Source organism: Lissotriton helveticus, chromosome 6 (genome assembly GCF_964261635.1).
Source record: "Lissotriton helveticus chromosome 6, aLisHel1.1, whole genome shotgun sequence".
Lineage (NCBI taxonomy): Eukaryota > Metazoa > Chordata > Amphibia > Caudata > Salamandridae > Lissotriton > Lissotriton helveticus.
This window is the reverse complement of record NC_136067.1, coordinates 1811913094-1811939579: the sequence shown is the minus strand read 5'-3', so window position 1 is coordinate 1811939579 and position 26486 is coordinate 1811913094. Positions and strand designations below refer to the sequence as shown.

The following is a 26486-nucleotide window of genomic DNA, read 5'->3' as shown; positions in this document are numbered from 1 at the left end:
ATCACACAAGGAGTCCCTTTCTTCACCAAATTGCAACACCCCTATTATTAATCGATTGTTGCAAGTGACAGAAAGAATTTATCCAAGGATTTTTTGAAAAAATTGCTTGTGATTCACTAGTCAAATGTATCTCTTGTAAAAGACAGACCTGAACAGGAGAGAGTTCCAGATACTTAAATATCAACCTTTACCTTCGTGGGCATCTCAACTCATTCAAATTCCAAGACATAAAACATATTTTACTATCCCTTTTGGTATTACCTGCCATCAACTAATACACCCCTCCTTCGGATTATACGGCATTTCTTAAATTTCTTAAATACGGCATTTCTCTGCTCCCCACCCAGTAACCCCCCCCCCGTGACCCCTTACCCCTCGAGGAACCCTCCCTTCCAATAGGCTAAGCCTATTCGGTTGCCACTCCCTCGGGTTATATATTTACTACATTAAGTGTTTGGGTGCATCAAATCAAGCCCTCCTCAGCCTTAATCCTGCCCCTATTTCCCTTCCTCCTTTTCATGTTGGATCCTAACAATCAAAGCATCCACCTCTTCCGTAGCACAAATTATATGCATGTGATTATTCTCCATCACATGCAATGTGGCAGGAAACCTCAGTTGGACTCTTGCCTCCAAACTATTAAGCTCTGCTAACCTCTTCCCCAACTCCCACTGTCTTGTAGCTGTAGTGTGTGAGATATCAGATCTAATACAGAAGGAGAAGGAAGGCCTATCCGAAAATGGAGATGGTATCGACCCTTCCTTAAGTGCGGCTGTCAAGATCATTTCCTTAACTGAGTAAGACTGAAAATTTACAAGGATTTTTAGAGGTTTCTGTCTCACTGGATTTCTCTTAAAGGGATCCCTATGGGCTCTTTGAATCTCATATGCTAGGATTTTTTTTTACAAACTGAGCTCTTTAATAGGGAAATTAGAAATCCCTTCATGTCCTCCCCCTCCAAAGCTTCCGGGATATTTAGGAACTTCAAGTTGTTTTTTCTCGAGTGATTTCCCAATCGCTCAAGATCGTCCTTCATCTCCCTGTTTTGAGTTGATAGTTTTGCCAAGTCAGCAGAGGTCGCTTTAATCCTTTCTTTTAGTTGGGGGATTTCAGCCTCAATAGCTTCTGTCCTCAATGTAACTTCCTCCAGCTTCTGAGCCAATACCTCACATAATGAAAGAATTGCAGCCTGATTCGCCTCAGATACGGAAAACCTACTAGCCAACTCTACCTGGTTAGTTTCTGAGACAGTAAATCTGCTCGTCATCTCTTCCTTCATTGCCAGAAGTAAATCTGTTAGTGAATGTGTACTAGGAGTAGGAGCTGTATGATCTTTTACCATATATCCCTGAGGTCCAGAGGCCATCAGACTCCCACTGTCGTCTTGATAAGCACCTTCTTCTCCTCGTTGCTGGACAAGTCCCCACTCTCGCTCTTGCGCTTGCCCAGGTTGGTCATGTAATTCCAAAACTGAATATCTGTTAGTTAGATTAATCAACGGATGAACCACAGATTCAGTATCTGCCAGTGTACTGGTGGTAGGAAGGGGCTGAGATTCCGCCACCACGCAACTTGCCTGCGTAGAATTGACTAAGAGCTCACCTCCTTTAAAGATTAATGGTTTCTTTGGTAAACTCGCTAAGACTACAGGCGTGGAGGCTGACACGGACATGTTAACTTTTAATTTTGGCGTGGACGAGGATGAAGATATGACTTGATAAAAGGTTTTAAAGGAGGGGGTGATTTTAGTTTTTGCAGTAGATATTTTTTTATCTCGACCCTTCCCCTTAACCTTAGATCCTCTTGTTTTTACAGGAGTGCCAGAATCTGATATATTCCCGCCCTGCTTACGTTGTTTACTGAGAACTCTGATTTCAGAAATAAGGGGGAGACCCTTGCAGGTAGGCTTGACTGGATAATAACTATATTCGGTGCTAAGTGAGCAGCACTGATTCGCAGGGTGTATCTACTGATTTTCGGGGTGTAAGTGCCCTCTTCAATCGCATCAGTGCACTCATACAATTTAAATGTATTCCCTCCAAGTGTTAGGGTGCACCCCTCTGACCAGACGCCCAGGATTTGTTATACATAAAATTATCTCCCCCAATCAGGCACCCACTCAAGCCTCCCGATGCTGACCTACCGTCAGATTGATAGATTAAGGGGAGATTACTGTCTTTAATCTCCTCAGTCAAACCGGGCCACTGTAACCCCCCTGCCGGCTCACCAACCTCCTTAAGACGCCATTCCAGACAGGAGCTCAAACATGCACCCGGACTGGTGCTGACTCGTCCTCCCAGAAGCCGAAGCAGCAGGGAAGCAATCCCCCGGCATCTCCGTTCACGCACAGCCTCACTCCACCTCCACTTCTGTGCTCCTGGCCCGGCCTCACCGCCGCCACCACCACCCCAAATGCAGTCTCTGTGAGCCTCAAGGGCAGCCGGAACCACCGAGCCGACACGAGCAGGAGCGAGAGAAAACGGGGCCCCCGCATGCCACCAGAAAATATGAGGGAATGCACAAGGGGAAAGGTACGGCAGAAAATAGATTATTTAACTCATTTCAGGCTTCGGTTGACACTCCCCAAGCGGGACCCTAGGTAGCGCGGCCGCAGCCGTTGAGTCAGCGGCCGCCATGAAGATTATAAAAGGTGGGTTGGCCCTCCCAGACATCAGTTGGTATTTAATGGCTTTTCAGTTTAAGGATATTAGGATGCTGTTGTCTATACCAGAAGAAACATCATGGGGCAGGCTTCTGGGTGAGATGGCTATGGTTGAGGGAGGAAGTGGAGTTGAAGGGTTTCTATAGAAGTTTGGGGCCCCAAGATATTTCAAACCTGTTCGTCTTATGGTTCTTAAAGCTGCCCTAGAAACACGGCTTAAAGCAAGATGTAGATGGGGTATTGGATACTTCTCTAATTTTGCCCCTATATGGGATTCCCCTGGGACCCCAGTCTGCCTGAGAGATAGCTTAGCGATACCAATCAGGGGAGCTGGCGTTAACAAATGGTCTGATCTGTTGGATGAGGATGGAATTTTTCCTTGGGAGGTTTTAGGAGCTAAGATAGGCCCCACACTTTCTAAGTTCAAGTATCTACAACTTAAATCATGGTATGATGCAGAATAAGGTGAAATATCTGGGAATTGGGAATTAGAGCAGCTATTACAAGACGTCCAGCCAAGAAAGAAAGAAATATCTATGTGGTATACAAGACTCCTTGAAGCAGATGATGCAGACACTTCACCTCAATCATCGGTCTGGAACCAGTCTCCGCTTGGTCACAACATTGAAGATTTCTTTGAGCCATCTTTTAAATTACTTTACAAATACATAAAACCAGCCAGCTTAAAAAAGAATCATCTTTTTGTACTCGATAGACTATATTACACCCCTGCCGAAATTGCTACGTTTGCTCCGCTCCTCACACCAAAATGTCCCAGATGTAAAACCCCAAATGCGGATGACGTCCACGTCTTTTATGACTGCCCAGAGTTAAGATTATACTAGAATGACGTGGGGGATTCCCTGTCGGGAAATTTTTTGAACTAACATAGAGACCAATCTTCATCTAGTGTTTTTTGGGGGCAGTGACTCGACTAATGGGGTGTTATCTCAGACCCAAAGGGGATTGTTGTTCTATCTTGTAATGCTCGCTCGGAGGGAGATTTGTATAAAGTGGAAGGACCCTATCCCCCCGAACAGAGAGAGCTGGCTAAAAGCCTCATTTGGTATGGCACGAATGGAGCAAGACATCTCGATTAGCATTTGGCATCCTTTGTTAAAGTGGGACCGGGAGCTGTGTTTGGTAATTTGATAACTTTTTGAAAGAACTGGCTCTCTCCTCTTATTTTTTTCTGTGGGTCCTATGATTACACCAAGCCTTTACTACTCGGGCGGGTCTGGTTGACCTAGACGAAAGCAGTGAGCCGTGTGGCGCCCAGGTGTAAAGTATGACAGCTTGTTAAATCTGCAGATGTCTGCTGGTGAGATGAGGACAAAAAAAAAAGATATGTTCTAACAACCCGGGTCATAATTATTAGCCACCCATATTGTTTCTTTTACAAATTGCCCCTGATAAGAAACGTGCAACTCCATAACAGGAAAGCGTTTGTAAGTAAATCAATGCTGGCCTAACTTGTGCAAATTGGCAGTCTCTTAATAGTGGTAGGATATATTTAGCTCGCAGCTTGGTAAAAAAAAACCACAAAAAAACATAAAGTGCAATAGGTCTTGTTCAGAAAAGTTGTCACATGCACATGGTTGCAGGGAACCTAACTTAGAAAAACCTTTAGGTACAGTTAGGAGCTAATGAATACAATTAAACCTGAATCTAGATAAAATAAAACGATGATGCAGATTATTAACAAAAGACCAGAACGGTTGAGATAAAATATCAGGACTTAAAATCATAAAATGTCTACAGGTAGGTTTCATAAGTTCATTACCTTCTCTATCTAACTGTCTCCTCTGTAAAAATGTAGTTTTAAAATTTTTCACAGTATCTACATGCAGCTTTCTAGGTTGATTAAAAAGTTCTGGTTGCCAAAGAGCTGAAAGCTGTAGTTCAATATAATTTAACCAAGGAATTTCTACAGCTTTATCCAAACTCATGCAGTCGGCTAAAATAATCTGATTTAAATGTGACTTTTCTCTTGAAAATTTTTTTAGCCACCATATCAGGGGTGCTGCAGCGATATTATCTGCGATGTAACCCTGCCTTAGTTCCTCATGTATAATAAAAGCTGGAATTTTGGAGGGGGCAGCTAGGACTGTCCGTAAATGTTTATATTCTACCCCTTGAAGTTCACTACAATCCTAGTAGCCCCAAACCACACTACCATACACTGTCATAGCGACACATTTCTCATTGTAGATTGTCAACAGTGGTTGGATGGGTTTACTCCCAAGTCTTCAAGCGAAATCCAATGATGCCCCAGCTGCTCTTGCCAATTAATTTTTCTTTAGAGCACGCTGTGCTACCCAAGTGCCCCTATCATCAAATAATACACCCAAATATGGGTAAATGGGCACACCGGTTAGCACTCCTCCTTTCAAGGAAGGGATTTATTCTCCCCTTTTAGATAACCAATTGACATTATGTGGGATTTCTTAAAACTCTTCCTGGCAATTAAAACGGTGTCATTCGCATATACAAGTGCTGGAATTGATTTAGAACCAACTCTAGGAATATCTTGACAATAGTTAGACAGCACTGCCTTCAAATTATTTAATACAATGTAAACACTGGGGCAAGAATGCACCCCTGCCTTACACCTCTTTTTAATTTCCACGCATTGGATAAGGAGCCATCCAAGTTATACCTTGCGGAGGCAGTTAGATTAAGATGGGATCAGTGCAAAAAACGTACTAAATTCTTGTCCATTCCTATTTCTATTAGCAAATACCATAACTTAGACCTGTTTACCCTATCGAAAGCGGACGTTAAGTCCATAAAAGCCAATGGCATACGTCCTTTTTTAGCTATGGTATATTTACTGGTAATCATAAGTAAGTTCATACATTGTTCTATTGTATCCCTGCCTTTGCGAAAACCAAAATGCAATCCTGACAACACTTCCTTTTCTTCCAACCAGGTTGCTAGGCGGCCTAGAATTACTTTACCCATTATCTTTGCTGCTGAGTCTAACAACAAAGAGATCGGGCGATAGCATCCCGGGTCTTCCCTAGCGCCCTTTTTAAAAATTGGCAATGTTACTGCGGTTGACCACGAGTGTGGTTGACCTATCCTTAAGGCTGTATTAAAGACACTGGTTAAAATCTTTGCCCATGCACTCGTATCTGATTTATAGAGGTCCACTGGTATCCCATCGGGACCGGGGGCTTTTCCTGGCAGACATAACCTCAATCGCCTTCTGAACCTCATTCACATCCAGAGTTAGATTGAGTGGTAAAGCACTCTGTACCCTAGGGGGGGCCTATATCTTCAGTGACAGCCTCGGAGTTTATTCATTCAAAGTGGCTAACCCACTGGTCAGCTGGGATTACACACTCTACTCTAGTTGTGATAATATCTTTAAAAAAGGAGCTATTTAACACTTTCCAAAATTTTGCGCTATCGACTTGTGCACTCGCCTGTATTAAATCATCCCATGCCTGCTCCCTTATAGCGGCCTTCCTTAGTTTTAAAGCTAAATCATATGCTTTTCTATGGGTTTTAATCAGGTCAGGATCTCTCGTGTGGTTTTTATAGCAACCATAAGGGCTTTATGGGCTTTGAAGCAATCGGCATTAAACCACTTTACTTTATTAGTTCTTTCCTTGGTCATTTTGCTAGTTCACTTTTTACCAATTAGCTTACTTAATTTATCATAAGCCTCTAGTACTTCTATTGGTTCGCTGTGTACATTTAGGCAACACTCAATTTCCTCTTTGCCCTCAGTATATAACTCCGCTAAAAAGATCTCCGGCACAATTTTCTTCCATCTTATTTTTCGATCCTGGGCCATAAGACGAAAATCCCCTTCTGCCAAGTTTTTTAACTCTGCTCTCCTAAAGACCAAAAAACCTTTAGTTTCCACTGTGATGGGATTATGGTCGCTAAAACCAATTTGAACCACCCTGCCGTCTCACATATGTTTTATTTGAAAACAAAGGTAGGTGGTAGTGTTCCTTTAAAAAAGGAATGGATCCGCACAATCCGTGAATATTCAGTATAGATCAGTAAATGTGTGAAAATGTATACATTACTCTTTTGTATATGTTTGGGGTGCTCTTCCTTCACACACCTACTACCAAGAGGTGTAATCAAAACACAATCCTAAAATTGTGTAAGCAACATTTTTTACCATTAAGAAGAAAATATACAGCACACCCTATAGTTTCTCAAACACTTGAAGACAAAATTATTGTCATGGTTAAAGTCCCCAAAAAAAGTCATTCATCAGTAATGTAACTCGAGAACTGCCTGTCTCAGTTCCTATATTCCTTTACGGTGACAGTCCACAATAATCAATATCTTCATATGTGTAAGATTTCTTTATTTTTCTTTCTTGGCGATATTTCCCAAAGCAAACAAACAACAGCCATCACATGTTTCGTCTTACCGTAGACTTTGTCAAGGCACGGGCGAAGTAATGAAAATAAAGATTGGGTTCTTCAAATCCGTCCAAACTAATCGTACTTTACTATCCAAACATTCTCCGTTGGTTTCAAATCGAAATAATCACCCAAGGTACAGCGTATAATAACCACTTGTGTTCGCTCTGATGATAGTAATATGTTTAGTCCTCTTCATATAGTCGAACCGACAGTTCTCGAGTTACATTACTGATGAATGACTCTTTTTTTTGGGACTTTAACCATGACAATAATTTTGTCTTCAAGTGTTTGAGAAAGTATAGGGTGTGCTGTATATTTTCTTCTTAATGGTAAAAAAAGCCCTGCATATGTTGATATAAGGTGGCTGAAATTACAACGTAATCTATAATAGAACTGCATCCTCTACCAAAAAAAGATGGTATCACCACTGCTTCCTCCCTAGGCTCTAGACAATACAAATTGTTGTTTGCATATAGGCTATCGAGCCGGGAACCTTTGGTGGAATGTTCAAAATGGGTTCTAGATGGTTTGATTTACATCTATGTATGTTAAAGTCCCCCATTATAACTAATTCATAGGGAGTATGGGCCAGATGTATGAACACATTTTCCCATGGACACAGAATGGGTAAAACTGTTTGATACATCTGGCCCTATGTCTCTTCTGAGCAAGTTCCTCTAAAAAGACATCAAGACCGGTCAGATGTTCACTCTCGGAATCCCTACAAAATGAGTTGTAAAAGTTTACGATTACCAAAATTACCCCACTTACGAAGATCAATTCTACAGCTAGACGATAAGGAGTATTGCTAGGGCGACCCTTGATGGTACAAGATGGTTGGAGCGAAATTAGGGTGGGCAAACCACTCTTCGCTCTTTCTGCAGTCGAAGGGGATGCAGATTTAAAGAAAGAAAGAGGCAAAACCATCCATTACAAAAGAGTCAGAGGTATCCCAGGTTTCTTGAAGTGCAACAATATGGGCCGTCCTTATTACTGCTGACCACTGATCATTATCTTTTTTTGCCTTCAGACTAACAATATTCCATGTCATAAAAGTACATAACAGCGGATCTGTCACTTTGTCACATAGTGATTCGGGCGGACTAGACAATTGCGCTCTTTCTGGATGACTTATTCTAAATGTAGTGTCTGCAGGTGTTGGCTGTCAATACATACTGTCCAGGTCCCTTAATGGTGCAAATCTATTTGTGAGGGGAATCAACATATCACTGGCAGACCACACTACTTGTGTTTGCGAAACCGTCCCTTGGGACTGAGTGTATCTATTGCCCTCCAACCTGGGGTGTAGTGGCCCTTCGGGATAAAAAAAAGAAAGTTGGAAAACTTTTATTCCTGAGGATACAGCTGTTTTCATCTGACCTTGTAACATGGCTCTTACATGTGCAGGATGGGTTACATTAACCATAATGCAATCCCCATTCCTGTCTTTCCTTGTAGTTTTCCCTATCCAACCCACTCTCCTGACCATAATGTGGGGGCGGGGGGTAAAAGATTGACCATATAATTGTGTTTTCCCTAACCAGTGTGTTACCTTATGTATTAGGTCGATAGTTGTCTCTTTAGAATTCTCCTGTAGGGGTAGAACTATTACTAGGACAGCCACAAGCGGGGCTGTCTCGGGGGGCAGGTGTAAAACATCTGCTCTCTGGCTCGCAGAGCTAATGAGTTTAACCACTCTAGGCCCACTGGGTTCATTTCCATGCATCTGTCCTATTTTCTTAGGTACTACCCCAAGAGAGTTACATAAGGCTAGGACTTGTCACTTCAAGCTCAAGCTATACATGCTCTCACGTATCATTCCACCTTGCGATCTACTCCTGGTCACCAAAAGTCCAATTGTACTTTACGTTTCATGGCTGACATGCCACCATGACCTACATGCAGAGCAGCAAGTAATGTTGCACACAACTTCTTAGGCAGAATTAATTTGCCACCCCTTCTTAAAATGCCATTGATACAAGATAGTTCTGACCAAACATATTTGTAATTTGCAATTTCATCCACCTTGTCCCATTGCATTTTCCAACTTGATGGGTAAACGTTTAATGATTTCTTGACAAATCTCATCTCTTTCAATTTCAACCTTTCATTCTCATTATGCAGGCACTGGGACATTATATAAATTATATTTTTCAAAACTATTAGATTGTCAATACAACATGCCTCATAGTACATTGTGATATATTCGAGTTTATAATCTTCCTGTAGTAACAAATCTGAGGAATTCAAAATGTTGTTGATAAAACCCAGTAGCTAGAGTATCTGTTTAGGTTACTTTTTTAGTAAGGACAATATTTTATATATACATGAATGGAAACTACATTGTAGATTATACAGACAACCTAACTCTATTGATTTTATTTTCATATTACTTCTAGTTCTCCATCTAAACAAAAGGCAAATTTAGCTTTAGTGAAATGTTGAAAGCCAGGGGTCTACGTGGCGCAAAATCTGATTTCAGATAGAATCAGATATCTTAAACTGTAGATTTGTCCAGTGACCTTATAATTTTAAAGATGTGGACATGACTATTTCCAGGGTGAAAACATATGAGATCACACCATATAAAACATCTAGAAGAATTCAGAAAAAACATGCTGACAAAATGATTCATTTACAAATTACAATGCTGAATGTAATGTTATATTTTAAATTGCAATAAACATTGTCACCTACCTAAATTAGATCCAGATAGCTTTACCTTTATGTTTGACAAACTATAACAGTTAGGGGAACTAAAACAAAAAAAGACATCTTTAAACCAGTACCAATGATTTGATTACTTTAAAAAAAAAAACATGGGTGAACAGTCGCTAGCAATGCCCAATAAACCTTTTCTATAAATTTGAGGTGTGAGTATTGTATACGTGATCCAAATACTGTGAACCATGTTACATTTATTAACTATAAAATCAGTTTTTGTGTATACATTATGAAGTGTATTTGCAATAAAATAAGGATAGTGGATATCCCCTATTAGTTCACTTACACGAGAATCCTCTCCTATGGCTGATTAATATTCTGAGATTTCTGGACATTAGTAACGTCAATAACATACCACCTTGTGAAAGAGGAGGTAATAGAGAGATTGTGCTGTGCAAATGAGAGACTGTGTATGGCTAGATCGAAGTCATAGAATTCTGATTTCAATGAACGTGCATGTCCTAACTTTTACCAAATCTTAGTAATAGAATGGTGCTGGATTTTTCCATATCAGTTTGGAATAATAGGGTGGTTTGTGGGATGATTAATTAAAGTACTAAAGTGGTGTAGTAGGTTTGGGGTTCAATTCCAGCTTAGCAGTCCTAAATATATTCTTTGTAGTTTTAGTTTTCTATTTAGATCCTGATAATCAATTGACTTTTAGCTGTATAAGAATATGGACTGGTTTATGTATTGGTCATATGATATCACTTAAATGATCTAAAAATTATCAGTGTTGGGCATTTCTTACAATCTAATTGTTATTGTAAATAGGAATGGTGAAATGCAACAAGGTACCTAATTTAGATCAACCATAACAATGCTTAGCATTCCAGCATACTAACATGTTTGGGAAATTACAACATCGGTTGTAAATGCACTAGTTCTAGGCACCAACACCAGATTAGTGTTATAATGTGATTCCTGGTATACTGGCAAAAATTGCTGACTTTTTATGACCTTGGACAACACGCTCCAAAGATAACACTACTTCCCACTAGAGGTAATAGACCATGAAAAAAATACGTTTCTGAGAAGGAGCATCAGAGAATGAGTTATGCTGTATGGAGAAAAAAATGATGTGGCAAAGTTTTCTAAAAAAAAAATGCAAATTATGCAGCACATTCTGGGAGTGTTTTCATCAGTTTTAGCTATGAGTAACAATTGTAATGAAAATTGTATATTTCGTCAATTATGTGGCAAATGCAATGAAGCTAGAATTAAAGACTGAAGCCCCAGAATCACCTAACACCTCTGGACCCTCACCAGGTTTATTGTTTTTTCACCAATTTATGTATAAAAGGCAAACCTAAATATTCTAATGGCAAGCATTGCCCATTGTTAGCTTCAACTTGAAGAAAAGCTGCTGCAATACCAGTTACCACTAACAAAACAGCAAGAGCACATGTGCCAGTAGCATCATTGCCATTTGAACTACTGAGGAGCAAAATTCCTTTGCAGTAAGTGAAATGGAGGAAGTTCGCCTATTTCTTTTTCCCACCAGCACAGTTGAATTGGGTCTGATTTGCTGCTACTTGAGTGGGGGAAAAAAGAAGCATTGTAATGGGCTGGGTAATGTATTTATCTGAATGCTAGCTGCTTAAAGGACAATGTATTGCCCAGATTCCTGAGCATGTACTCTAGAACAACTTCACTAGCAGAGAAGTTTGTATGCTGCGCCTGCCTGTTCCCCCTGATTGTGCTGAGAAATTTGTTTTGAAGAGGATGGTCAGGGGCTGACCAGTGTAATTGATGAACTGTATTACCATTATGCTAATTCATTTTTCTAGCCACTGACCGTGCTGAATGGCACATTAATTCTTTGTTCTGTGCAAGGTGAGGAATTCTTTTTCTGCAGAGCATTTCACCAGCATATGCATATGTCTGGAGAATCAAACGGCAGCCTAACCATCACTGGTCTGCACATTCAGGGCCCTTACAGTCGCCATCTCAGTGCGCTGCGTCAGTTTCTTTCTAATGTCTGGCCATCAGATACAGAGCTTTTAAAAATCAAATTGTGCAGATCAATAGATTGGAATCCTGTTGGTAAGGATGAGATTACTACATTTCGCAGAACGGGGAGGCCAGTCCGTCAGTGTAGAATCTGCTGTTAGAGTATCTTCCGGAAAGAGAGTTATCAAAGGTTAGTAACTTGTTCTTCTGATGGATGCTTCTAGCAGCAAATTCCTTACCTTGTGAATAGATACTAGGGCAATACCCCCCAGGTGGGGGGTCTTTGGAATGTCTCAGACCAGGCAATCCTGCTGTACTGAACAAGCAAATTGCCCCCCCTGCTGTATCTGGATACTCGGGCATCAGTGCTTTGTGAATGTGTGGAATGGTGAGCCGGTGCCAGCCTGGCAAATGTCCAAGATTGGCCCATCTGAATGGTGGCAGCTTTTATGTCCTGTATCCACTAATCAGTAGGAATAGCGCGCTTGTTGACGTCATTAAAATTAGGATGGTGCCAGACTGATCCATGCAACCACACAGGGTATGTCGTCCCTTGGATCAGCTAGTTCACAGAGCCCTCCTAACTTAAACCTGCAACGAACAGTTCTGGCAGCTACTGAACATGACAACTCTGGTCCCTCAGGAACCGTGGTCACCAATCTAGAATCTTTTGCTCAGCCACTCATGCACTCTTTCGCTCCGAGAAATATACAAAGAAGACACGAAGAGACGTTTTTCAATATTTATTGAAACAAAGTGATTCTTGTATAGAAAATCTGTGCTGCAGTGATCAATAGACAGAAGCAGACAAAAGTTATAAAAAGTGTCTAGACAGTGAATAAAATGAGGAGTTGTTGAAAAAACGTATTTATACATCATATACAGTATTATAACAATCTAGCTAAATCCTACGATGCAAACCCTAACCTACGTGTCTAAGCTTTAAATGTCTGGTCTGCCAAGAAGCCCCCTTCTGGATGATCTAACCCCTTTACTTGGTGGGTAAGAGTGTAGGACCCCGTCTTGGTCACAAACTTGACACCCCTCAGGGAGATATCCGTCAGCTGTTGGGTGAAAGCTCAGCATACAGGGACCCCTACGAGTCAGCAGAAATGTCTCCTCTGATTATACTTGGGAAACAAAAGGTTACATATAGATAAAGGTATCCATGCCTTGGGCTGAGATTGTGATCATGCTGACATTATTTGTATTCAACAGATTGCTGTGTCGCCATATGGATGGAATAACAAACACATTTGTATACCGCACATGAGGTTCAGGGTCTTGTACAAAAAGTCAACGCTGTGTGATAGTGTTCTCATAAGTTCTCTGTGTTAGCTAGGTCAATGTTTCAAGAAACGAATCCAAGTGTCACACATTCAAATGTGTGGCAAAATACAGTGTGGCAAAGTGAAGGCAACTTTAGGAATGAACCATGAACATGTAAAAATTGCACTTTTTCCTACCAGCCCGAACGGGAGCACATTTTCTCTGGTGAAATAAGCACATAGGCCAGAGGGAGGCGGTTTCTTGGCCAGCCCTTAATTTCTCTTGATAAAGAAGACAATCCATCTGAAGATATTTTTTTCTGAACAGCTTTACCATTTTTCGTCACAGAGGAAACTACAAAGAGCTGGTCGTTTACCCGATAGTCTTTGGTGGGGTTGATGTAAAAGATTAGAACTCTTTGGTCAAGCCGATGAAGGCTTTCTTTCAGTTTGGCTGGAGGAGACAGGACGAAGAAGGCTGGCAGGAAGATATACTGCTGAAAGTAGAAGGGCATGACAACCTTTGGGAGAAATTACGCCCTCATCCTGAAGGTTAGCTGGTCTGTGAAAAATGTAGTAAATGTCAGCTGGACAGAGCATGCCTGTACCTCACTGAAGCGACAAGCTGAAGTAATCACCATAATGAAAGTTGTTTTAGTGTAAGGAGGCTAAGTTGTTTCAAATGGGGCGCACATGAGGGAGGTGATAACTAAATTAAGGTCCCACTGAGTCAACACAAAAGTTGCTGGCAGGAACATGTCAGCCCTTTTAAGAAACTCCTCTCAATCGGTGATTGTAAAAAGAGATGGCTGATCAGGTAGACTTAAAAAGGGTGAAAGAGCTGACACTTAACATTCATCCGTTGCCACAGTGGGCTAAAGAAAGCGCAAATAACTGTGTGTCATCCAACTGCGCCTGTAGAGACTGAATGTTGCGTCCTGCATAAACCGTCTTGGTGGTAGGACACCTGGTTGCCGGTAGGACACCAGCTGCTCCGGCAGGACAATCGAAAGCTGTCAACTGTTGCTGCTCAATGTCAACACATGAATGTGTATGTTTCGCAGGCTCTGGTGCAGGAACCTGCCCTCCTGCTGTGACACGAGGTCGTCCCGAAGAGGCAACCGATCAAAAGTCAGATGCTCATGGCCAGAAGTTCCGGGTAACACACACTTCCTGCCCAGTACAGGGCCAATAGGGTGACTTGGGCCCAGTTTTTACTGATTCTCTTCAGCACGCTTGGCAGGAGAGGCAAAGGCGGGAAAGCGTACAGGAGCCCCATGCTCCCGTCAAAGCAAACAGCACCACAAAGTGATACCTGCCTTTGGAACTACAGCATGCAGAAGTTGTTTCCAACAGCACCGTAACACTGAATCTTACAGCTTGTATGCCAATCTTATGAGTCTAGAAATATTTGGTGTGTAACCAAGACTGCTACTAATTAAAGCATAAACAGTCAGATTCATTAAACCTAAATCCGCTCGCAAAGGGCCAGATTCTGAGAATGTGGCCCTTCGCGAGCTGTATTTTTGCATTTGGGATGCATCATCCCAAATGCAAAAATCGCAATTTTAGAAATCGCTACATTGCGATTGTTTGCATTTAAGGAATCTCAATTTGAGATTCCTTAAATGCAATGCATGAACCATTTAAAAATTGCAAATTCGCAATCTGGGGCCGCTATTTACCGCGAAGTCGAACTACGTGGTAAATAGCAAAAACTTAGAAAAATGCACTTAAGTGCATTTTTCTAAGTTGTATGTTACACACACACACATGTCCTTGGGACATGTGTGTGCGCAACACCAGTGTACATTACCATTTCAGGGGTGCAACAGGGTGTCCTTTGGACACCCTGGCACCCTTGAAATTGCTTCCTTATTTGCTATTCGCTAATTGCTAATCGCAAATAAGGAAGCAGTAGAAATCGCTAAAAATATTGCGATTTCTACATGCATCCCGTTTTGCAAGTCTTTAATAGCGAATCCTTACAATTCGCTATTAAGGACTCGCAAAAGATGACTTTCATGAATCTGGGGGAAAGTCATTAGGAGAGCTATATAAAGCATGCCTGTTTCAATTTCTCGTCTAACAAACAAGATAAACATCTTTTAAATCTATCTTTACATTTTGCATACTTTCGATGGACAAATAAAACTATGTGTACTTTGAGTTTCATCAAATTTATGTGATGAAAAGCTCCAGAGCTTCCAGTTGATGTCAAAAGCCCTACTATCCTGTTTTCCCCACTTCTCTTGCTTAAAACTGTATCCTAGTTGTGTAAGGGGCCCTATGCCCAGGACAGGAACGGACCAACACCATGACTTGGTGAAGTGATTGTAGTAGCAAAGTGCTCCTCAATCGATTACAGTTTTTGCCCATTCCTGTTTTGTATGATATGTTCAGCCGCACGTGTATTGCTATTTTGTAATCCGTGTGGGAATAATGGATAAACGTTCTCATTGACACAAAGTTCTGGAGTATTATGTCACAGGAAGATGAAGACATTTTACTTATAGTTCATAATTGTCCCTGAGAGTTGCCACTGTATGACTCTGCATTGGCTACCCCGAATATGCTTCTGCAACATCCTACGAGCGTCCCCCAGTTTTCCACAATCCTGTATTGTGGGGGAGTCCAGCACTACATGTCCCCCACACTATGGGAGGATGTTAAGGTCATGTCCTCTAGCTTTAAGAGATTGAAACACTTTATTAATTTCACTGCTAAAAGAATATGTAGAAAATGTATAAGCCTTTTAGTAAGAATCGATATGAAGGCTATTGTGTACAAGTATACATAGGTCTTTACATTTTATCAGCATAAATTAGGGATAGTTATTAAGTAGAATGCGGATGTATGCCATAGATGAGTCGTAAGGAGGCCTGGAGTATTGTATTTGTGTATGCTTCGGAAATGTTTCTTAACCGAAGCATGAGAAGCACCAAAGGCTGAAGTATCAATGCTGAAGTGAAAAAACTGGTGTGTGTTTAGGAAAAACGGCATAGTATTCAATGCATTGGTAGCTCAGCGGGTGTGAATTTACTGCAGGTCACGGGTTCTCATTCTGGCAACAATAGACGCAAATTAGGTTGATATCAGTGACATTGATTTAGGCAATACACCCATGAATTATCTATCTACATTTGCATATTCATGAAATCCATTTTAAATTTCAAGTTTCAAAATGTTAAATGTCAGTGGTATCCACGACAAGACACTTGCTAAGCACGTTCATTTGAAACTTATTTATTGTCTGTTGAAGGAATAGGGCATACTACATTGAAAAAAAGTAGACAAAAAATGTCCAATGTTTATTTTTCTCAGCTCTTTCACTTTACTGCGATGTAGTAAAATATTAAATGTACCCACTTTTAAAACGTCTCCTTGTTGCAACTCAATGTGTGCAAGACATGTTTGAGCTAACTGTATACAAACCGTGCATTTTATTTTGAACAGAGGGAGAGTACATTAAGATGTTCATGCGAGGTCGACCAATCACAATGTTCATTCCTTCTGATGTGGAAAACTATGATGACATTAGGACAGAACTACCTCCTGAGAAGTTAAAACTGGAGTGGGTGTATCCTTTCTTCGTTTTGCCACACTGATATGCTGCAGTTTTTGCCTCTCATCATGCGTTCATCTTCCCAACTACATAATTGTCTCGATCCCACCCTTTGTACATTTCAGTTACATTTAAACAATTTGTTAACTTTCTAGAATGGCACTAAAGGATGAAGACAGAAAATGTACCTAATAGAGTAGAGAACAGAAATAATGGACCAACATGTTTCCTTAAGCTCATCATGCTAAGAAGACCTGGAGACTTCAGATATGTTTTTCTCCTTGTGGGGTCCCTACAAAACTGTTGCACAGCATCTGTGTTATTCATTAACTTCAAGTAGTAAACACTGGAGGGCAAGAGCGCAAACTTTATTTTTGTATGCGATGAAAAAGGAGGTGGGAAATGTGCTTGCCTAAAGTGCTTTTTTCCTGGGAGTTTTTGTTGTTTTCTTCTCTGGCAAGTTTTTAGAACTCTTTTACTTTGTGTTTTATGTAAACACCTTCTGGTTTTGATTTGTGTCCATTTGCAATTCGTTTTTGTGCTTTGTTCTCCTATGACTTCACCTCTTATTAAATCATGCAGGAAGCGGGATTGATTGGTATGCACACATTCCATTTGAAGTCTAGTCCTCAGCAATAGAATTCTTGCAAGTTTGGAGTTTTGGAGGTAAAAAGCGTTTTCTTTTTTTTCTTTTTTAAAGATTTTCTCTTTATAAGTTGTAGATCTGGGCCGTAATCTGAATTTTCTGTCAAACCAGAATTCCACAGATTTACATTTGTTGATCAGTTCCAACTTCTCATGAAGATTTCTGGCCAGCCCTGTTGCATCCTATTCTTGATTTCATGTGGCTTTACAGCCGTTTATAATCCTGGCCTCCAGGATTCGTCTATGCCCTAATGTAACACATCATGTTATAAGATTGATAAGACATACTTTCGGCAGTGTTAGAGAAATGGAAATTTCTAATGACTTACGTGAAGTTTTACCTTATTTTCAAGCCAACAATCGCAGAACTGCACCTGGAGACAGGCAAGACTAGTAGAAGCTGTGGCTACTACCCAAACCTTTCACCTTTACTACAACAAAATAAAATATAATTGTAAAGCAAATTACAGCCTGGGCCACTGAAAATGTGATGTGTAGCAGTGGAGTTTTTTAGGGATTTCCTGCACTGGCCATGCGATCTATTGCATATGGCTTAATTTGCCAATTTTTAACCAATATAACGTTTCTCGCTCACACAGATCCAGAGTTGTCCAGCTAATCGATACATCCCCATTTGATAGACTATGAGGAAGTATTTTGTTTACAGAAGGAAACAAAACTCTTAAACAATTAAATGTATTTCAGACAGGGTGATTAAATGATTCTTTTCTTGCCACTAATAAGGTTTGTTTCGCAGTTGACACTAATTTGTGTTTCCTATACAGGCACAGTTGTTAAAGCTGCTTTTATTTCATTATTTCAACAGGTCACTCACTGTGGAAGAATCAGTCACAGATGTACGGCGGTACCACGCAACTCATTGCCAGGCATGGCTTTACAGCGCAGTCATAACAATGACCGCAACACTACCACGCAAGTCTTTACCACGTGTATGCCTTTACAACAAAATTTAATTGTTATGGCATGTATGGTGAAGGCATATGCTTGGTAAAAACGTACCAGGTAAGTATAACCTCAAATAAAAGAAATATATACATTTAACATTTTTTTTAATGAAGTATATAAAAATATATATTTGAATATTTGCTTATATATATATTTATATATAATTATTTTGTGTTTACTTATAAGTATTTATAAATATGCATACACACATGGCATCCCAAAACTCATACCCAGACTAAAAACCCCTTCGCACACAAAAACCCATACCCCCACTAAACCCTAAAAATACCCTTGTCCCCCTAGACCTATACCCATCGTAAACCAGGCACCCCTTACCACCCAAAAACCCATACCCACCCTAAACTCTAAAAATCCCACTGCCATACAAAAACCCATACCTACCCTAAACCCTACATATTAGCTTGCCAACCCAAAAACTCGTACCTGCCCTAAACTCTAAAAATACCCTTGCCAACTAAAAAATCCATGCCCACCCTAAACCCTAAAAATAACCTTGCCACTCAAAAACCCGCACCCACCCCAAATATCCCTCTGCACCCAAAACCCATACCCTCCCTAATGCCTAAAAATACCCTTGCCATAAAAAAATGCCCACCCTATTCCCTAAAAATCCCTTGGCACCCAAAAACTCATAACCACCCAAAACTCTAAAATTATGCTTGCCTCCCAAACCCACCCTAAAAATGTCCTTACCACCCAAGAACCACCCATACCCTAAAAATACCCTTTCCACCCAAAAACTCATACACACCCTAATAATTCACTTACCATGCAAACCCCAAACTCACCTTAAACCTTCCTATAACCCAAAAAGCTTCATACTCTTACCCACCCTAAAAAAACGTTTGCTAATATATATATACACCCACATACACGTGCATATGTATATGTGTGTGTGTGTGTGTGTGTGTGTGTGTAAAGAGCACTTAAAAAAATTCTTACTTACATATACTTACCTTTAAAACATTTACAACTAATATGCTTTTAAAACAAAATCTTTGAAATGGCATGCTTGGCAAAGGAATATTCGGTGTAAAATCCTATGTGGTAAAGACTTGCGTGGTAGTGTCGCCTAAAGGCATGCGGGGTTCCGGCTTCGTGGTAAAGGCTGTTCCCCATCAGTCACACATGTGACATCTCTTTTCAAAGTCACGTTTTGAATCCTAAAGTATCTAGCAGTGAAACACAAACGTTATTGTCAAGTCAAGTCAAGTCATAAAATTTGTATAGCGCACTACATACCCAGAGGGTTTCAAGGCGCTTAGGAGGAGGAGGAGGATTATTTATCAAATATCCACGTTTTAAGCTGCTTTCTGAACGCTAGGTGGTTCTGGGTGAGGCGGAGGTAAGCGGGGAGTGAGTTCCATGTTTTAGCAGCCAGGTAAGAAAAGGATCTGCCTCCCATGGTGGTCTTGTTGATGCGAGGTATAGTGGCGAGGGCTTGGTCGGAAGAGCGTAGTTGGCGGGAGGGGGTGTAGAAGGACAGTCGAGAGTTGAGGCAGTCTGGTCCGATGTCGTAAAGGGATTTGTGTGCGTGGGTGAGCAGTCGGAAAGTGATCCTCTTATTGACGGGTAGCCAGTGGAGGTCTTTAAGGTGGCCAGAGATGTGTTCGTTGCGTGGTATGTCTAGTATGAGTCTGGCTGAGGCGTTTTGGATTCGTTGGAGTTTCTTCTGGAGTTTGGTGGTGGTACCTGCGTAGAGGGTGTTTCCGTAGTCCAGTCGGCTCGTGACCAGGGCGTGGGTGACTGTTTTCCTAGTTTCGGAGGGGATCCAGCGAAATGTTTTTCTGAGCATGCGAAGAATGTTGAAGCAGGAAGAGGATACGGCGTTGACTTGTTTGTTCATTGAGAGTGAAGAGTCCAGAATGACGCCAAGGTTCCGTGCGTGGTCTGTCGGGATGGGTGCTTTTCCGAGGGCTTCCGGCCACCAGGAGTCGTCCCAAGCAGAGGGGGATGTGCCTAGGATGAGGACTTCTGTTTTGTCTGAGTTCAGTTTCAGACGGCTTTGTTTCATCCATTCAGCGACTTCTTTCATTCCTTCGTGCAGGTTGGCTTTGGCGGCGCCGGGGTCATTGGTGAGTGAAAGGATCAGTTGAGTGTCGTCCGCATAAGAGATGATGTTGAGGTTGTGTTGGCGTGCGATGGCCGCGAGGGGGCTCATGTATACGTTGAAGAGGGTGGGACTGAGTGAGGATCCTTGGGGTACGCCGCAGATGACTTCAGTGGCCTCTGATTTGAATGGTGGGAGGCGGACTCTCTGGGTTCTACCAGTGAGGAACGAGGTGATCCATTCCAGTGCTTTTCCTTGGATTCCGATGTTATTGAGGCGTTGTAGAAGGGTGCTGTGGCAGACTGTATCGAATGCTGCAGAGAGGTCGAGGAGGATGAGGGCGACTGTGTCTCCATTGTCCAGTAGAGTTCGAATGTCATCTGTTGCTGCGATGAGGGCGGTCTCGGTACTATGTTTTGCTCGGAAGCCAGATTGTGAGGGGTCGAGGGATTTGTTGGCTTCGAGGAAGGCGGCGAGCTGGTTGTTGACGGCTTTCTCGATGACTTTGGCCGGGAATGGAAGAAGCGAGATGGGGCGGTAATTTTTGAGTTCGGTGGGGTCCGCTGTTGGTTTTTTCAGAAGGGCGGTGAGTTCAGCGTGTTTCCAGTCTTCAGGGAAGGTAGCGGAGTTGAAGGAGCAGTTGATGACGTCTCGGAGGTGCGGTGCTATGACGGAGTCTGCTTTGTTGAAGATGTGGTGAGGGCATGGGTCTGTGGGGGATCCTGAGTGGATGGAGTTCATCAGGCGGATGGTGTCCTCAGTGGAGATTGGCTTCCATTCGTTAAGGGTGTTCACGGGGGGAGGATGGACAGCAGACGGTAGGGTGGGTTGGTTTCCGGGTTGGTTGTCAAAGCTGTTGTGGATGTCTGCAATCTTGTTGTGGAAAAAAGAGGCTAGGGAGTCGCAGAGGGTTTGAGAGGGGGTGATGTCGTTGGAGTTGGCCGAGGGATTTGAAAATTCCTTGACGATGTTGAAAAGTTCCTTGCTGTTGTGAGCGTTGTTGTCGAGTCGATCCTTGAATGCTGCTTTCTTGGCTTTTCGGATTAGTTGGTGGTGAGTGCGGGTGGCGTTTTTGAAGGCGTCCTTGGTGCTGGTGGTTGGGTTTTTTTTTCCAGGCCTTTTCAAGGGAGCGGCAGAGTTTCTTGGACTTCTTGAGATCATCGTTGAACCATGAGGCCTTCTTGCTGCCAGGTTTGTTTTGATGTTTTTTCAGAGGTGCTAAGGTGTCCGCGGTGTTGGATAACCATAGGGTGAGATTAGCGGCGGCTTCGTTGGCGTTGGAGGAGGGGGCTGGGGTGTGTTGAAGGAGCGATGCGGAGATTTGGTCCGTGGTGATTTTGTTCCAGTTCCTTTTCAAGGTAGGTTGGAGGTGGTTGGTGGGTTTTGGTTTGTTGTAGGTGAAGTGAACGCATCTGTGGTCAGTCCAGATGAGGTCCGTAGTGTGACTGAAGGAGACATAGTTGCTGGAGGTGAAGATGGGGTCGAGTGTGTGACCTGCGATGTGGGTGGGGGAAGTGACCAGTTGTTTAAGTCCGAGGTTGGCGAGGTTGTCCACGAGGGTGGCGGTGTTGCGGTCGTTGATCTTATCGAAGTGAAAGTTGAGGTCTCCCAGAAGGATGTATTCTTTGGAGGGGAGCGCGTGCGGAGTGATGAAGTCCGTGATGTGTTCACTGAATTTTGCGCGGGGTCCTGGTGGTCTGTAAAGGAGGGTGCCTCTGAGTGTGGTCTTGGGGTCGATGTGGGCCTGGAAGTGAAGGTGTTCGGAATTGGCGAGGTTGGCGTCAGAGCTGGTTGAGATGCGGATAGATTTCTTATGGACTATAGCGATTCCTCCTCCTGTGTGGCTGGTGCGGTCCTTGCGTGTGATCTTATATTCATCAGGGATGGCAATGGTGATGTCTGGTGCCGAGGAAGCATTCATCCATGTTTCCGTGAGGAAGGCGATGTCCGGAGAGGTGGTGTCTAGTAGGTTCCATAGGTCGATGGCGTGCCTGTGGACTGATCGGGTGTTGAGAAGGATGCATTGTAGGTGGTTGGGGTCGTGAGTCTGTGGTGTGGTCTTAGCGGAGATGTTGTCGGTGCCGCTGAATTTGCAGGAGTAGCAGGAGAAAGGTCCATGGGTGCGTCCAGGAGCGGCTTGAACGCAGTTGGGGGCGCGACCGGGGTTAAGGGCTAGGAGGGTGGCGGCATCGTAGGTTAAGCGGGAGGACTGGGTAGCGCGAGAAGCAGGGGGTCTGGCGCTGGGCGCGGTCCAGGCGCGGACGGGCGTAGACGGGCTTACCTTTGGCGCACCTTCGGCGTGTTCGAAGCGCGTGGACGCTGCGCGTGGAGGCATTGGCCATAAATGGATGGTGGAGGGGGCGGAGCGTGGGAGGGGCAGCAGCTGGGAGGAGGCGGTGGCGGGAGGAGGGGCGGACCAGGGGAAATAAACGTAAACACAAAATGGAGGGTCAAAGGCCAGGGGCAGCAAATGCACAGCGTGAAAACGCACAAAATCAGCAAGAAAGTATGAAAAGCAGCCTCAGAGACGACGCGCTGCAATTAACTAAATGGGGCGACAGTGCGGCACAAATAAATAATTAAAGCGACAGTGCAGCGCAGATCGGCGAGTACAATTCGGCGCTATGAGGCGACAGTGCAGCGCTAGCTGTTAAGTAGATAAAGGACAATGCAGCGTTACTGAAAAGGAATGCAGAATGCAGACGATACCGGTGTGTGGTTCAGCTGTGGCGTGGGGGAGCAACCGGACTGAATGAGGGTCCAGGCGGTCACAGGGAGCTCAGGAGCGAGGAAGGGTATAACTCGTGGGTGGGAGGGGCAGCAGCTGGGAGGAGGCGGTGGCGGGAGGAGGGGCGGACCAGGGGAAATAAACGTAAACACAAAATGGAGGGTCAAAGGCCAGGGGCAGCAAATGCACAGCGTGAAAACGCACAAAATCAGCAAGAAAGTATGAAAAGCAGCCTCAGAGACGACGCGCTGCAATTAACTAAATGGGGCGACAGTGCGGCACAAATAAATAATTAAAGCGACAGTGCAGCGCAGATCGGCGAGTACAATTCGGCGCTATGAGGCGACAGTGCAGCGCTAGCTGTTAAGTAGATAAAGGACAATGCAGCGTTACTGAAAAGGAATGCAGAATGCAGACGATACCGGTGTGTGGTTCAGCTGTGGCGTGGGGGAGCAACCGGACTGAATGAGGGTCCAGGCGGTCACTATTATTAAGTATGAAATGCACTGCATTGTACTGCGGAGCTGTTTTTGATGCAAAGCTAGTTATAGTTCAAAATCATTATAAAAAATTGTTACTGTTGCAAGAAAATTGTTAAGTTTTGACTCTTAATGGTGTTATACAATTCATTCTATGTTCATTAGAAAAAACACTGACATCACATTTTTTAAACTTTATAAAAGACTAACACATTACGTGCATATTTTTCCTTATTGTTTAATCTCAGCTTGTATTTTCCAACCTGGTCCGTAGAGCTGTGCTAAACATAACAGTGAAACAATCTATGGATCTCATGAGTATGTATTGTATGTCGGCAGTCTGCTATGGCACTAAACCTTTTAATTGTTCTCTGCCCTTCAGTAATAAAATGTGAAATGTAGGCTTTATTTAGGTTTATCATCCCTTATACAGTACTTAGGTCCACTTTCTTTCTTGAAAGACTATAGAAACAAACCTGAATTTAATTGACCAATGCGTGATCATAATGCATTCTAGAGCTAGGACCAGGCCTATGTTAAGAGAACACAGCATAATGGTTTTCCACTCGAGAGGTGTTTTAGAAAACTGAAAAAGAAATAGTTCAATTACTGAAACACTTCCTTAAATGGAAACATTTAACTATCGGGCTAGTAGATTTTAGTCATTGGCAAGTCCCACCTGCCTATCAAATGCCTAATTTATTTATTCGTTTAAAGGGTTTCTGTAGTGTTGCTTCCTGGTTTAGGTAGTAGTTTTCTTAGCAACTAACATAGAAGAGAATAGTCATAAAATGTATATGATACAAAAAGTATCAGAAAATAAGTTTCAGCAGTTTGTTGCGGCATATGTGAATATGTGATTTAAGTGGTGGGGAGGTATTTAGTTTTGGTATTTTGAGATGGAGTGTTTTACTCAAGCATACTAGCTATCCATTCAAGGTAGTTTGTAGGTGGGTAAGATATACTGGTTGGTTTAATTTAATTGCTTTATATGTGAGACAGCAGAATATTAATTGTATTCTCTTCTCCTTAATGGGAAGCTTACATAGCTCCTTTAGTTGTGGGGCGATGTGATCAACTTCTTTAATGAAGGAACTGTATCTTGTGTGCAGTCTGGACAACTCCGCCTGCAGGCCTCAACAGAGAGGTGATCACTGACTGCCTTGCTTGTGCTAGAGGTCTGGAAATACTCGGGTTACAATATACTTAGAAAGAAATGTCTAATCTGGGGAGACTAAAGCTTTTTTCTGACCCCTTTGATATGTCCAAGACTGACCTAGCCTGAGTTAAGAATGTGTTTAAAATTAGGAAACCGGCTTGGAGAGGAAGGTGAGATCGTTAAGACCTCCTTAGGCGCGGCCATGTTTAGTGGCACCTAGGTGTCCCCTTGGGCCAATTTGACCCTAGTAATGTGTTAATCTTCCCATGTGATGAGTCTACGCCTCAGACCCTGCTTCATTTTACCTTCTTATGCAAATATTATATGGTTTATTCTAAGAGGTTTTTAGTTCCTCCAATTAGAGGATGTGATATAAGATGATGTGCTGATGCCCTGTCTTATCTGCAACAACTAAATTCTCCCACTCATTGTAGCAGCATTTACTCCCTTTTAAAGGGTGCAGTTGCCCAAAGAAAACAGATGGTATTATAATCGTAGGCACTTCTAGTCACACTTGCTCGCTTTATCAGATGCTAACGAAGGGGCATCTGTTTGATGGATTTGTTAAGGCTTTAGAATTCCAATTGTGTGGGAATTTAACTCTGATCATTTGACCCAGGAGTTTTTTTATCGTCTATTTTCATCATGCATTCATTTACTGTTTATGAAATCTGTGAGTAGACAAGGACACGGTTATTGTTCTAATGATATATTAATGTTTTGCATTGTGCTTTTATGGCTGCTTCTTGCTGACGAAATAAAGTATGATCAATCCGTATCTCCTCCCAGCAGAGTGGCACAGCTTTACGAGTGGCATTGAAAGCTTACTTTTATGACACTGGCTGGGACCCTGTTGGGGAAATTGTTCTCGCTTGCATCTCTAAGCTCTTTTTACAGATGTGTGATGTGCATCATGCAATATTCAATTACCTGCAATATATTATGGATGCTGTGATTTTTAGGGAATAGACTGGACTAACTTATTACATCTCACCCTTTGATTAATCTGAGTCACTCAAAATAAAGCTTGCATGTGGTAGCAAATAAAGGACTCCGCCTACAACAAATAGGCAGAGTCACATCCTGCTTTGCACATTATGAGCATTTTATGCTAAATGGCAGTGGTTGCTGCCAATAGACATAGGTGGGTCTTGTGTACTGTTGGCCAAATAAAGAGTTCCTCCGTGCTTGTTGGGGTGACGTACTCTCACATACTTTTGTAATTAACCCCCAAAACCTGTAAAATAGGTATATTGAGGGACTATAGATATGAAATTAGTATAAATCCAAAGAATTGTGCCGCCTTTGCACTTTCATTAATGGATAATTTGACATTTTGTGGCCGATTAAAAAAAAAAAAAAAAAAAGCATCTAAGAATAGGCAAACCAGTGTTCCTACACATACACTTAAATGCCTTTGTGAATAGGCCCCTCTGTGACACTTTAAAGGCGGCCATAAGTCTACTTCTAGAACCAATCATTGTAACTGAGAAAAGGTTTGGATGCTTTCCTGTGGTGTCCTGCTTTTGTGATACGTTTCTTGTGTCTGACAGATGTGATTCGCAAACGGATTTTGTTTTCCTATATATTATTATAGTTGTAGTTAAGGTAGGGTTTGCAATTTGCATAGCCTTTTCTTTGCACCAGTTGCAAATGTCTGAAAACGTAACAAAAAATTGCAAAGTTTTTTCTCTTTGATGCATTGTGCAATTTGTGACTTAAGACAAATTGGCTCACATATTCTTATTTAATACTTACAAAATGGTTGTGCTTAAGATTTTCCCTGTGAATTGCAGTTATGCATAGAAAACCTAATTTAGGTGCCGATTATGATCGCGGACGGACTCAAGTCCGTCTGCGACCACTGAG

At 42.3% G+C, this 26486-nt stretch overlaps 1 protein-coding gene across 9 annotated transcripts in view; it reads left to right on the top strand.

The window, feature by feature from the left end:
* The window catches only part of EML4 (EMAP like 4), a 720824-nt gene that overhangs the window by 575085 nt on the left and 119253 nt on the right, over positions 1-26486 (top strand). For all 9 annotated transcript variants that reach the window (XM_078649700.1, XM_078649705.1, XM_078649703.1 and 6 more), the window contains one exon: positions 16461-16584. In XM_078649700.1, coding sequence (XP_078505826.1) covers positions 16461-16584 — 124 coding nt within the window. The remainder of the gene's footprint in view (positions 1-16460; positions 16585-26486) is intronic.